General features: G+C 49.3%; 1 protein-coding gene across 9 annotated transcripts in view; it reads right to left on the bottom strand.

The window, feature by feature from the left end:
- The window catches only part of TBC1D8 (TBC1 domain family member 8), a 121,795-nt gene extending 110,545 nt beyond the window's left edge, over nt 1-11,250 (bottom strand). For 3 of the 9 annotated variants that reach the window (XR_012325575.1, XM_073791028.1, XM_073791027.1), the window contains exon 1: nt 10,933-11,250. Coding sequence is in view for 8 of the 9 variants with exons in the window: in XM_073791028.1 (XP_073647129.1) it covers nt 10,933-11,059 (127 nt within the window). In the remaining variant the exon portion in view is untranslated. The remainder of the gene's footprint in view (nt 1-10,932) is intronic. The other 6 variants (XM_019931209.3, XM_019931208.3, XM_019931210.3 and 3 more) reach the window with 3 other exon arrangements.
- Nucleotides 11,251-13,748: the final 2,498 nt, after the last annotated feature.

Below are 13,748 nucleotides of genomic sequence, written 5' to 3'. Positions count from 1 at the left end.
ATTACCAAGACAGGTGACGCTGCTGGTTTCAGGGTAAGTTTAACCGCAAGCAATTTCTGTCCTTCATGTTGATTTCGGAACCTAATCCCCACACTGAGAGACAGCTCTATTATATGCGGATGAAAAACACAGGCACACGTATGTACACACACACACACACACACACACACACACACACACACACACACACACACACACACACACACACACACACTGTTTTGTTACACTGGGTTTACCCAAATCTAGTCTCTCCAGCCAAATCCTTGCTGTGACTGAATCCTTGACAGATGCAAGATCATGAGCTATCTATTCTGAAAGTAATCTTAAGGCCTTGCTTACATTTTACATTTGTTTTTAATTATAACAGCAAAACAGCAACATAACAGAAACTCAGAACCCACCTTGGCTCTCTGCTCCTGTAGCAGATGAAATATCTAATCTCTAAGGGGCACTAACCTTTTCTGCCTTTTTTTTTTTTTTAAACGAAGAGTTTCTGTCATGTAAATACTGCTTCTCAAGTGAGAAACTCCAGAGGTTCCTTCCACACCTTGCATCACTAGGCCCATCCCATTTTTAAAATGTTACCAAATTTCCTCATGAAAACATTCCTACATCCCATCATTGGGCCACAATTCAGAACCCTGTTAGATGGACTCAATCACTCAGGGCAGCCAAACTTCCTGGGGAGCCTTTGTAGTTCACTGAAATAATCTGCATTTTCCATCTAGCAATAAATTCTATTTTTTGAATCCTGATAACATGATTTACAACAAAAGACTATTTAGCTTTATGAATCTGAGAAATAAAGTCTGGTCAAAACACTTAGTGAAGCCAGATCAGATTCCCACCAGCACTTACCCCCAACAAGAGGGTACAAGGGGCGTGGCACCAAATGCCAAACAAGTAACGTTACTCAATTTTGTAAGTTGCCACGGTCTCCTCAAAGGGTTTCTTTTGCCAGGTGAAGCAATCACTGTCCAGGGCTAAGCCAGCATCCTTGGGTTCCATCGAAATTAGTTAAATTCTCTTGGTCGTCAGTTACAGATCCTTTGAGGCGTTTTTGTTGTTGTTGTTCAGTCCTGAGCACATAACCTCATTTCCAAAACAAAATTCCTTGGGAAATGCTCCTGAGGTCTCCCTCCCCTGGATGCCTTACCTACTTCCTTGACCTCTTCAAATTCTACCCACTGCCCATCTCGAGGCCCAGCTGCCCTTCCGCAAGCCCACAATACCTACAGATCCATCATTCAGCAGACACTCTGTTGACAAATAATATATTTGTAACAGTGACAACAACAAAAACCAACCAAACTCCACCTTGACCAAGCTGTACCCACACGCGGTCCCTACTTCCTCACCACCCACCAGCAGCCTCCAGCCCACCCCTACGCCACGCCAACCGGCACCCAAACTGCTCTCGCTGAGGCTGCCAACGTCTTACAAGCCTGTTCCACATGACGTTGCAGAGATGATCCCTCTTCCCTCCCTCCTTCTTAAATACACTCTTCTCTTGCCTTCTAGAAAAATCCACTCTGCTGATTTGCTCCCCTCCCCAGCCACTCCTCACCCCCCTCTGTGGTTTCCTCCTCTGTCCAGGCCTTACTGGACAGCTCACAGCCCGTCAAAGCTAACTTATCCAAAGCAGGCTCTCAGAGGCCACAGGGCTTTTGCACATGCTGTTTCTTCCACGCAGAAGGCTCTTTCTCTCACTCTGCAGCAGGCTAGCACCATCCTATACACCCTGCAGGTCTCAGCTGAGATCACAGGTCCTCAGAGAAATGCTCCCTGACACCTCAAGCTAAATTAGCTTCCGTGTTATTCCCTCTCACACCCCCTATACTTACCACCATTGATAATTCTGTATTTCATGGTTTAATACTGCCCCCCACCAACCACAAGCACCTTGCCCCCCTCCAGACCATACGCTTCATGAGAACAAAAATGCCAGCATTGTTGGATGCAATATTCTTTGGGCTTTTTCTTCTTCTTTACATACAAATAATTAAGTGGATTTTGCCAACGTGTCTATAAAATATAACAGTTGGAAATATAAACACTTCCACAAAGCAAAAACTGCTGTTGTTGTTATATTATCACTGTTTTGCAGGTTAAGGAACTGAGACCCCAGAAGGAATGGGATCCAGTTATAGTACCCTACCTACAGGAAAGGGACAAAAATTATAAATGTATTATAATGTATGATTTCTTCTCTGGAGGAAAACAATCACCCAGAATATATTTTAATTTCAAATAAAAGTACCTGTGGTTAGAGTAGATGCATTTCTGAAAATAGGTGAAACTGACATACCCCACATATTTGAGACACTTTGAAGGCTAAATATAGTTTACTGAGAGGACAAATATGTGAAGCAGGGCAGTTCAGGAATCACGGCCATGAGGCACTAATACGACTGCTTCAATGCCTCTCCTGACCCCGTTACCCACGGGATTCCCGTTACCCAGAAAAAATGCCAAGCTCTCCCAAAGTTTGCATTCTGTATTTTATCCAGTTTACATGTGCATGGAAAGGAGCATCTAACTGGACAAGGCCCATGAGAAACCCAGCAGCCCCTTCCTGCTCCCACTTCCCGGCTCCCCGAGGGCAACCACTCCCAGCTCTTTACTAGTTTTTTTCCCCATTTACCTGCACTTCTCCGGGAACATGCTGGTACGACTACTTCTTCAATTTTCCATACGGGCATCGGCTGGCAACTTCCAGAAGTGGAGGATGTATCCCCCCGTTCACTCAGCAACCCCACCTGCCACTCACTCCTCAATTAGGCAACAGCCTGGGTTAGACCCAGAGTCGATATTTACATTATTGTAAGGATGTAAACATTAGTGCAAGCTGAGCTTTGTAGTGAAAGGATGAAACCTTTCCTAACCTACACAGCTTTTTATGTTCCCTGGAGCTGACAACTGTCCTGGAATTCCTGGCTCATTCAGCTTTCTATGTGTCAAGAATTCATCCACAAGCTCTCCCCTGGTGAGCGCATGTTCCTCCAACACGTGCGAGTGCAGGCGTATCCCTGCTCTATCAGTTTCTCTTCTCCTAGGAGTTGTCCTGGATCCTCCGCCCTGCTCCTATCTGGACTGAGGACCAGACTCTCATTTAAGGCTCTCCCTTCACCATCATCACAGAGATTCCCTTCTACAGATTTCTTCTTAAACAAGTAACAAAAAGCACAAACTATTAGAGGACAAGAATGGTACATCTGGCTGCATGAAAATTAAGAATTTGGTCCTTTAAAAGACCCACAACAGGGCTTCCCTGGTGGCGCAGTGGCTGAGGGTCCGCCTGCCGATGCAGGGGACACGGGTTAGTGCCCCGGTCCGGGAAGATCCCACATGCCGCGGAGCAGCTGGGCCCGTGAGCCATGGCCGCTGAGCCTGCGCGCCCGGAGCCTGTGCTCCGCAACGGGGGAGGCCACAACCGTGAGAGGCCCGCGTACCGCAAAAAAAAAAAAAAAAGAAAAAGACCCACAACAAAAATACAAAGCCCAAGCATGGAGTGAGATTTTTCAATACATATAATAGAAAAAGAATACAGAACACATAGACACACATGCATGCACACATACAAAGACACACACACAGCTCCTAAGATAAGAAAAAGACACAAACCTTTCTCAAAAGGCAAAACAAATACTTAATAAACATATAAAAAGATTCTTATCCCTATGAGGGAAACACCATCTCGCTGGTTCTCAAATACTATTTTAATACCTACTAGATTGGCCAAAAGTAACATCTCTGACCATGTTCACAGCAGCACTATTTGTAATAGCAAAACAACAGCAACTAGAAACCCAAATATCAACTGACAGGAGAATGAACGAATAAATCAATCAACAATGGTATATTCATTCAATGGGTCACTACCCAGCAATGAAAAGAAATAAACATGGTTACATGCATCAGCATGGTTCAATGTTAGAGAAACATAATTATACATATAAAACTGGAACTATAATGGGGGAGGGGGGCAGAAAAATAAGCTTCGGAAAAAATACATAAAGTGTGATCCCCTTGTAAAGAGTTTAAGAAAAAAACATACAAAACTAAACAATGTGTTGATTAGGGATACATATAAATGTGTCAAAACTATAAATAGGGCTTCCCTGGTGGCGCAGTGGTTGAGAGTCCGCCTGCCGATGCAGGGGACACGGGTTCGTACCCTGGTCCGGGAGGATCCCACATGCCGCGGAGCGGCTGGGCCCGTGAGCCATGGCCGCTGAGCCTGCGCGTCCGGAGCCTGTGCTCCGCAACGGGAGAGGCCACAACAGTGAGAGGCCCACGTACAGCAAAAAAAATAAAAAATTTTAAAAAATTTAAAAAAAAACTATAAATAAAAGCAAGGGAGTATTAACACATAATTCAGGATGTTAATGCCCACGAGATTTCATAATTTAAAACTTCAGGCAAACTATCATCCCATTATATTTGAATATCCATTCTCTACTAGTAAGTATTTATTCAGAATAAAACCAATCACACAGTACTTTTTCCTAAGGAGACCTTACTGGGGGCTGTTTATTTTGTTGTTGATTTCTCTTTCCCTTTTTTTAAAGTTAAAAAAAAAAAGGAAGCAGAAAAATAATAAAATCTAATGGTTACAACACACCCACCAAATGTTCAAGAATATTAATGACTCAGATTCGTAGAGCTGTGTAAGTTGGCTGGTGATGTGCTGGGAAAATCATTCTGGGTCTGTACAGGATCATTTCCATAAAGGTTACCAACAGGGAGTTCTAACAGCTGGGCTGGCGCAGCTGACAAACAACCACTAATCCTTACAAGCACATAGGGCGGGTGTGTGAAATGGCAATAACAACCCTCTGTATTATTTATTCCTGTTTTCTTCGTAACTTCCATTTTCAGGATCATACGAAACACTTCTCCACCTCAAAGGCTCACAGCTATCAATTCTACGTGGGCGTCCGTGTATTCACTAAATACATATCAACAGCGCTCCAGCCACAGTGACAGCAAGGATTCCAGCGCAGGCGGCACAGTGGGGAGGGACGCAGACCTGGGACCTCCCTTCTGGAGCTCAAGGTCTGGTTTGCTCGAAACAGATAAAGCCACAAAGAGCCACATCACAACCAACAGTGGTCAGTGTTATAAAGGAAAAGTAGAGGGTGGGACAAGAGGATGGGGGCAGCGGGGTCCATGTCCAAGCACGGAAGCTTAGGCTGAGACGGGAAGGGGAGGTGTGAGCACCCCAGGCAGAGGGAACAGCCCGTGAAGGCCCAGGAGAGGAAAGTGACCGACACTGGAGGGTCTTTGCTCGAGAGCAGAAGGCAGAGGAGAAAGAGCCTTAGAGGTGGTGCAGGGGTAGCTCACGCGAGACCCCAGGAGCCGTGAAAATATGTTCAGGGCTGCTTTTGAATGCAATTGACTAAAGCTTTACAAAATAAGGGGGAAAAAAACCTGTGCTGGAAATATGATCAGATTTACTACTTTCATTTTAAATAAATCCCTCCTTGATCCAATGCTGCCAGAATATGGCTCAAGTAGATGAATTCTTTAAATGTTCCAAGCCTCCCAATCATTTCCAGCTCTTCCTAAAGAGCCCCAATTAGGCTGAAACTACCCACACATTTGTACCTCATATTATTTCCTGGAGTGACACAGCCCAGGCCTTGTTTGATTATCTAATTACAAATGCATGGCCCTTATTATGTTCTCATTAAATGCATCTGTTGGGAACCCCAAGGCTTTTGTTAATGGCTTATCAGCCCTTAGAGATAACACCAGTAACTTTACTTATATAAACCTTCTGATTTATGCTCCTGGAATCAAAGTACTTCTGCTGTTTGTGATTTCTTCCTTGTTGTGCTTCTGGAAAACAAGACCGAAGTATGGAAGACTCTAGAGCCAATATGTGGGGAGTCTGCACAATGCAACGGCCGCCCTGTTGAGCCAAAGGGGTTTTGCTGGTGGCGGGGACGAAATCCACCACCAACCTCAGCTACCTGAGCAGGACTCAGCTGACGTCAGGCGGGCTACATGAAAGGCCACACTGGTGCTGGGCTTCACCATTCCAGCCATGGCACAGAGTCATTCTGAGCAAGCTCTGGGAGCCCCACGGGAATCCCTAGATGAAACTCCCCCAGTCACGGGGACACTGTTCCCAAGGCAGGAGACGATTCACCCTGGGTACAGCCGGCCACTCACACTCAGTTCCCTTTATTTACTAGGATTTAATGTGGTCAAAGACCCCCTGTATCCAAATCCTGCTGGCACAAATTGCTATTTAAATATTTAATCTTCTAATTACACTTAGTAAATCCTGCGCTAATAGATAAACGTCGCTTACATCCTTCACTACTATGCAAACTATTTTACGACACTTCTGTTCTAAGAAGCGCTCTTGTTCTTCGGTTTTTTTAAATGTTACTTTGCTTTGCTTTTCTTCAAACCTACCAGGTGACAAGCACAACTAAGCCCTTCATGTATGTTGTTTATTTTCATTCTAACCCTTATTATAATCGGAAGCCTTGTGCATTGCTGATGGGAAAGTAAGATGGGGTAGCCATGGTGGAAAACAGCTTCTAACACTCTAAAGTTAGTTTTTGTTCGTGCCTTAAGGCAGAGTTATAACGAAGGCTCAAAGAAGCCAAATAAACTGGCCCAGATCTGTACCCAACAAACTTATCTTGACTCCAAAGCCCATATTTTCCACTCCCACTCCATACTTCCTCCCTTGACCCCGTTAGGAAATCGGTTACCCCATAACTGTTACAAATGCGGTGACAGGAACAGGGGCCAAAGAGAAACACTCTGAAAAGTAGAAAACATCAATATATGATTCAAATTATAACTTTTAAACTGCCAGCCTCTTTGGGGAAAGAACTGCAAGATTATACAGGAATGTGCGTAATAAAACACTGAAAAATAAATAAAATCCTTCAGAGGGGCACATCTGGGTGGTGATATTCGGTCTTTATTTTTGTTGTTGTTGTTGTTAATTTATTTTTAGCTGCATTGGGTCTTCGTTGCTGTGCATGGGCTTTCTCTAGTTGTGGTGAGCGGGGGCTTCTCACTGCAGTGGCTTCTCTTGTTGCGGAGCACGGGCTCTAGGCGCGTGGGCTTCAGTATTTGTGGTGCACACGGCTCGCGGGCTCTAGAGCGCAGGCTCAGTAGTTGTGGCGCACAGGCTTAGTTGCTCTGCGCAGGTGAGATCTTCCTGGACCAGGGCCCGAACCTGTGTCCCCTGCATTGGCAGGCGGATTCTTAACCACTGCACCACCAGGGAAGCCCATCGGTCTTTAAAGTTTCATTCATGCTGCTCATTTTAAGTGCATCAGAGACCCCTGGGGGCGGGGGGTGGGGGTGGGCAGTGATGCTGGGTGTCCTTCTGCCCACCACCTCCCAAAGGCTAATTGCTCCCACTCTGTTCTCCCAGAGCTGCACTTTTATAAGAAATATTCCCGCAGGCTGGAGACCGTATCCAAGGGAACACTGTATAACTTCACTTCCTCCCTTCCAGGGCAGCAAAAATCACTGTGTCAGGGGAGTTGTGGAAACATCTTACAATACTGTGTTCAGCCACACCATGTTCACACTGGAAGCGAAGGTCACTGCCTTCCACCACCACCTGCCCCCTCCCCAGCCCAGGATCTCCTTCTCGAAGCGGGTCCCTGGGGCTGGTAATTGAAGCCACCTGAGAGGCTGGTGCCCCGCTCCTTTGCCCTCAAAGGAGAAGCTACAAAAATAGACAGGAGGTTTCAATTCCCACCCACTCTCTCCAGCTTTTGGGTGGGTCAGCCTGCAGGTACACAGGAAGCCGAGGAGAGAGAGGGCATGTTTCCTGGCCCATGTGATCAGCTCAGTCTGAAAGCTGGGCCTCCACACCCAACCAACTTTTGAGAAAAAAAAAAGTAGGCTCCATCATTCATGCATGGACTCAACCATCTATTCATCCTACAAATGTTAACTGAGCATATACGCAGGGCTAGGCACCATCACAGGTAAAATACCTGCCCTCATGGACCAGACAATTTAGTAAGGGAAACAATGAACAAAATAAATATTTTGTATATTAGAAAGGGCTGTGGAGAAAATAAACCTGGAGATGTGTATAGGGAGTGTGTGTGTGTGTGTGTAAGCAGGAGGACGAACTACAATCCTCCAATGAAACAAAGTCTTCTATTTCTGAGGGTGGGCAAGTTTTCAACATGTCAGATTACTTTAAACACCAATGGAGACCTCCCATTTTTAAGCCCCTACTACCTAATCTCAAACTCAGCATCGCAATACAAGAAGAGACACTTCCTTTTACTGCTCCTTTACATTTTATCTCCAGCCCTCTTAATCATCCTCTACTCGCTTCTCTCCAAAGAAAAGCCTAAAACCAGTCAGAATGCACACCCATTGATTTCAGAGATAAACTCAGTTTAAGCTTTAAATCTTTGAAATAAATTGCTAAATATCTGACGAATTAGAATTCTATGTTTTCTGACAACCGCCACCAACATGGAGCTGGCCTCTGTGTCACGTGTTTTGATTTTACAACATTCGTAAGAGCCCCAGTAAGACCAGCCATCGGAGGATGTGGTAACAGGGTTGCCTAACTGGTACAGCCACTGGCTCCCCGGCTAAATGTCCAAAGGCGGAGTGTTCAGCTGCCGTAGGGGATGCCACCCTTTCACAATCACCAGGAGGTTCTGAGTCTCCAAGAAATAAAGCAAAGTGCCAGGGGTCTTTTTGTGGGGAATTTTCCTCCCTTTTTTGGCCAATCTTACTGCCTTCAAGAATAAGAAAATTGGGGGCTTCCCTGGTGGTGCAGTGGTTAAGAATCAGCCTGCCAATGCAGGGGACACAGGTTCAAGTCCTGGTCCGGGAAGATCCCACATGCCGTGGAGCAATTAAGCCCGTGCGCCACCACTACTGAGACTGCGCTCTAGAGCCCGCGAGCCACAACTACTGAGCGCATGTGCCTAGAGCCCGTGCTCCGCAACAAGAGAAGCCACTGCAAGGAGAAGCCCCCGTTCACCGCAACTAGAGAAAGCCTGGGCACAGCAACGAAGACCCAACACAGCCAAAAAATAAATTAAAAAAATAAATAAAGAATAAGAAAATTGTGCATACTCACAGCAAACCCAAACCAAAGTAAAGCCCAAAGGCACAGGTGCTACAGCCCTGCTTGATTTTGGAATGCAGCAGGAGTGAGAGCATCATTTTGAGTTCATCTCAGACAGACTGGACTTCAAAGCAGGCTCTCCAGCAGGGAAGGCATCCTGAACCTCCATCAGGCACGGGATCTGAGGCTTTGCCCTCCAGGTCTGGACCCACCTCCCCTGCTGGATGGTGAATAACCTGAAGTCCTTCCCAAAGTAGCCACAGGAGGAGCATCCCACAGTCAGTGTGCGCCGAACTAAGTCAATGAACGTTTGCTGGACCGACGTTCCTATGTTTGCTGTGTCACAAATCTTCAAGCCCTGTCCTCACCCTCTACTAAAGGAGACCATTTATAGCCCAGGTGCTGTGTTTAACGCACCAATGATTAAGATACACAGCCTTCAAAGGACTGGGGAGATGAACCCCTCCTCTGGCCTCTTCGCCTCTGATGAGCCCCACAGGGCGCCACCAGCCTCCGTTTCCCGAGAACCCAGGCACTAAGTGTCACTGTGCTGCCCAGGGGCCCAGGAGGCCCACCCAACCTCCTACACTAACTCCCCCACTCAGAGCTTCACAGAGCTCGCAGAGCAGGCCCACCTGCTGCCCACCACGACCACAGGTCACCCCACTGCCCCTTCCATCCAGAAATCCCACCAACTCCGGCTGACTCCTTGAGGCTCAGTGAAGTCTACCCTCCCTACCGAATCCAACTGCCTGCTTTCCGGCCTCCCCGGCCTAAAGTGTGGGAAGGGTAATGCCCTGGTTCTGCCCTTTCAGGACGTATGAATCGCATTTCCCAGTAGCCTTTACTCCAGGAGGGCCTCCCCCAGAATAAACAGGCAGCAGTCACCAACAATGGGCCCAGGGATCCAAGCTCGTCCCCTTGACTGCCCTCTCCCCCGCCCTGGTCTCCTCCTTGGCATAAGGAGGGACAAAATGGGAAGATCTAAAGTCCCTCTTATTTCAGACTCCAAAATCTGAAATTCCATATAGCTTCCCTAGATACAACTGGAAAAGCCTCATATTGTTCCTCTGTTGACCTTTTAAACAGGTGTCGCAGCTAATGCAAGTTATCCAAAGGCCTGATTTTCAAGGAGTTTTGGACCATAACTTTTAGAGGAAAAAAATGTTTTTTTTAAAAAATAAATTTTACAAGCCTGAGTTTTTTTCCTCCTTTCATTCCTAGGAGGAAAGTGAAGGGATGGGGGCGGGGAACTGACCTGCTCAGTTCTGCTATTAAGATCACGAGCTCGTGATTCGTACCACCTGCGTTCCTCCTCCGGGCGTGGAGACCGTCCCAGGCCCGCCCGGCCCGCCCCGTTCACCCGCCCGACAGTCCCGGATTGCCAGAGCCTCCCGAGCTGCGCCCCACCGTGGGCCGGCCGTGTGTCCCCAGCCGCGACACCACCTGGAGCCTCGGGCGCGTCCAGATGGCCGGGGCGCACCCGCTGTCACCTGGCCCCGCACGACGGCCCCGCTCCTCCCCGGGCGGCCCTCGCTCCAGCCGGCGTCTCTCCTTCGCTTCCCGAGCCAAGCCTGGCCTCCGGGCGGTCACCGGGCCAGGCGGCGAAGGCACCTGCCCCGCCCGGGAAAATGCACGAGCCCGCAAGTCCCTTCTGCCACCACCTCGACGGGAGCTTGCAGGAGAGAGGCAGGAGAAAGGAAAACAAGCCCGAAGCAGGGCCGGCCCGGCGTCTCCCACAAAACCGCCACCTGCGCCGCAGCCCCGGACTGGGGCCGCGGGCCTGGCGGGGAGCGAGGTCCGGGCCCGGCCGTTGCGCCCACCCGCCCCGGCGCGCCCCTTACCCGTGAGCCGGCCGCCCCCCTCGCCGTGGCCACGGCGCCGCTGCAGGATGAAGTAGCAGCTGCTCTTCTGAGTCACCCAGAGCTTCAAGGCGTTCTTCAGCAACACCTCCTCGGGCTTGAGCCACATCGCGGAGGTCCGGCCGCGCCCGCGGGCCCCGGCTCACATCGCCCTGGCCGCCGGGCCGAGCCCACTCGGGAGGAGGAGGAGGCGGCGGCGGCGGAGGGGAGCGCAGCCAGCCGGCGCCCTGCGCTCGTGAGTCCGGGGAGCGCGGCGGGCGCAGCTCGCCCCTCGCGGCCCGCGCAGCCAGCGCGCAGGCCCCGCCCCGGCCCCGCCCACGGTCGCTTCTCCCCGCCCACCGGCCGCGCCCCGCCCACCCCGCCGGCTCCTGCGGCGCCGCCAGGGTTTCCGAGTCCCGGCGGCTCCAGCGCAGTTCCGGAGTGGAGGGAGGAAGTCCAATCCCGGCTGCCGGGCTCCCCGCCTCTCCCCCTACGCTCGCGGGGGGCGCCGCGGCCCCTCTTCTCTCCAACGCCCCTGCGGGGAGACAGCCCGGACAGCAGCAGGAGGAAGAGGAGGCGATGGTGAAAAAGACATCTTGTTGTCCCAGCTGCAGTTTGCCGAGCTAGGGCATTTATCTTAGGGGGGACAGAATGCACCCCAGGAAACCAACGTGTGTTTGGAATAACACGGCACTTAAAATAACAAGAAACGTTTTTACAAATAACCAAAAAACAGCGTTAAAAGCTAAAAATTATTTTCCGAATTTTTTAAACGCTGAGCGTACGTTTTCCGTGATCTCACGAGGGATCCCTCGGAGCTGCTGAAGAAGCGGCGATGTTGTAGGACCCTGCGGCAAGGTTCACACCAAACTCAACACCGGACGCCCCTCGTGAGCACAGAAGATGCCGATATTAGGGCTCCCCTGCAGGTCCCCTACCCAGGAACGAAACCAGGCACGCTGGTTCTCAGAGAATTGAAAAGCTGGGAAGTATGGAGTAGGTGATAGTAAAGAAAAGCTATAGCGAATATGCAGGTAGGGCTTTAAAAGTATTTCCTCAAAGCGTGGTAGAAATAGACACATGGACGCTGGCCTTGAACAGCTGAGGGGGACTCCGAGGCGTCTCCTCAAGGAAGCAGTTAAATCCAACATCCTAGAAAGAGAGGGAAAGAAACTCCAACATGACCCTCGGGTTTTGACAAAGGGACCCCTGACAACATGTGACTTAATTAGGACAAAACTGAGGTAAAGCTCTCACAAGATTCCTGGGAACTGAGTAGAACTGCTTCACTGGAGGCCAAGGAATCTGTTTGTAGAGGATCAGAAACCCATATCTGACCCAGTATGTGAGAAGCCAGGTAAGAGCCCTGTGCCCAGGACAAACGGGACCGCCCACCCAGGGGGCAGGGGCAGCTGTGGTCCAGAAGTGCAGGCCATGGACAAATATCCCCTGAGCACAACTGAGGGAGGGAGTCAGCTGTTCTCAGGGGGACTTGGGTGCCGCAGAGCGCTCAGGGTGGGCAGGGGTGACTAGAAAATATTCCTTCCAGGAATAGTTGCCGGCACCCACCCCCGACGGTCAGATGCGCTGCCAGGCCCTGGAACTGCGGACATGAGTGGAACAGGGTTCCCTGCCCTGAAGGACTCAGGTAGGAAAGCAGGCACAAAGTGTCGTGGGTGTCATGCTGGGGACACCCATTCTGTGGGGTGCACAGAATGAAGGGTCAGTTCCTCTGGGAGGGGACTGAGAAGACCCCGCAGAACAGCCGTGGTTTGACTGGGGCTTGGAAAATGAACGTGTTTGGCGCGAGGTCAAGTCGGGAGGGCAGGTCTAGTGAGCAGATCAGCACATATGTCTTTGTGGTTTAGGGCATACCTCTAGGGACAGACTGCCCTAGATCAAATCCCATTCCTGCTACTAGTTCACTGTGCAACCTTGACCTTGGGCAAGATAGGAAACTCAGGGAGTCTCAGTCTACTCAGCTCTAAAATTGGGATAATCATAGCACCTCCTTTATAGGTACTATCCAGTGTATAATATATTCAAGTGCTTAGAACACACATAATAAATGTCAGCTATTATTACTAAGTGTACAGAAGTTCTTGGAAGTGCAACAATCCACATATACACTCACCCATATTTTAAACATTATTAAGCTCCTAACATCTGCCAAATAGTAAATATAAACTATATGACATTAAATCACGGAAAGTGATCTATGAAAGCAGCTGGGAGAGGATGGGAAGGGTCCTGTGGGGTATGGTGCACTGACCTCTCTCTCCTCCCACCCACGAGGCTCCTGCCTGTGCCCATTAGCCAAGTCAAATAGAAGCCAAAAGGCAAGGGAGCCCAGGCGATGCTGTCTGTAGAGATCGGGCTCCTGGGCACAGGGCAAGGTGAAGGTTGGAGAGGGGAACTGGAGGGGCCAGTGGAGAGTATCCAGCACAGGTGGTAACAGCTTCCCACTGTCACTCATCTCTGGGCACTCAAGGTTGGTGTTAGGGGTGTCCCCCAAAACACTCATACGTTGAAGCCCTAATCCCTAGTATCTCAGAATGTGACCTTATTTGGAAATGGGGTCATTGAAGGTGTAATTAAGTTACAATGAGCTCGTTAGGGTGGACCCTAATCCAGTATGACTGGTGTCCTTATAAAATGGGAAATTTGGACACAGACAGGCACAAAGGGAGAACAGCATGTGAAGATTACATGTGAAGATTGGAGTTAGACTATCACAAGCCAAAGAACTACCAGAAGCTAGGAGAGAGGCCTGGAACAGATCCTTCCCTCAGAAGGAACCAACCTTGATCTCGGATTTC

The sequence above is a fragment of the Tursiops truncatus genome, chromosome 14 (assembly GCF_011762595.2).
Source record: "Tursiops truncatus isolate mTurTru1 chromosome 14, mTurTru1.mat.Y, whole genome shotgun sequence".
In the NCBI taxonomy this organism is placed as follows: domain Eukaryota; kingdom Metazoa; phylum Chordata; class Mammalia; order Artiodactyla; family Delphinidae; genus Tursiops; species Tursiops truncatus.
This window is presented reverse-complemented; position numbering and strand designations above follow the sequence as displayed.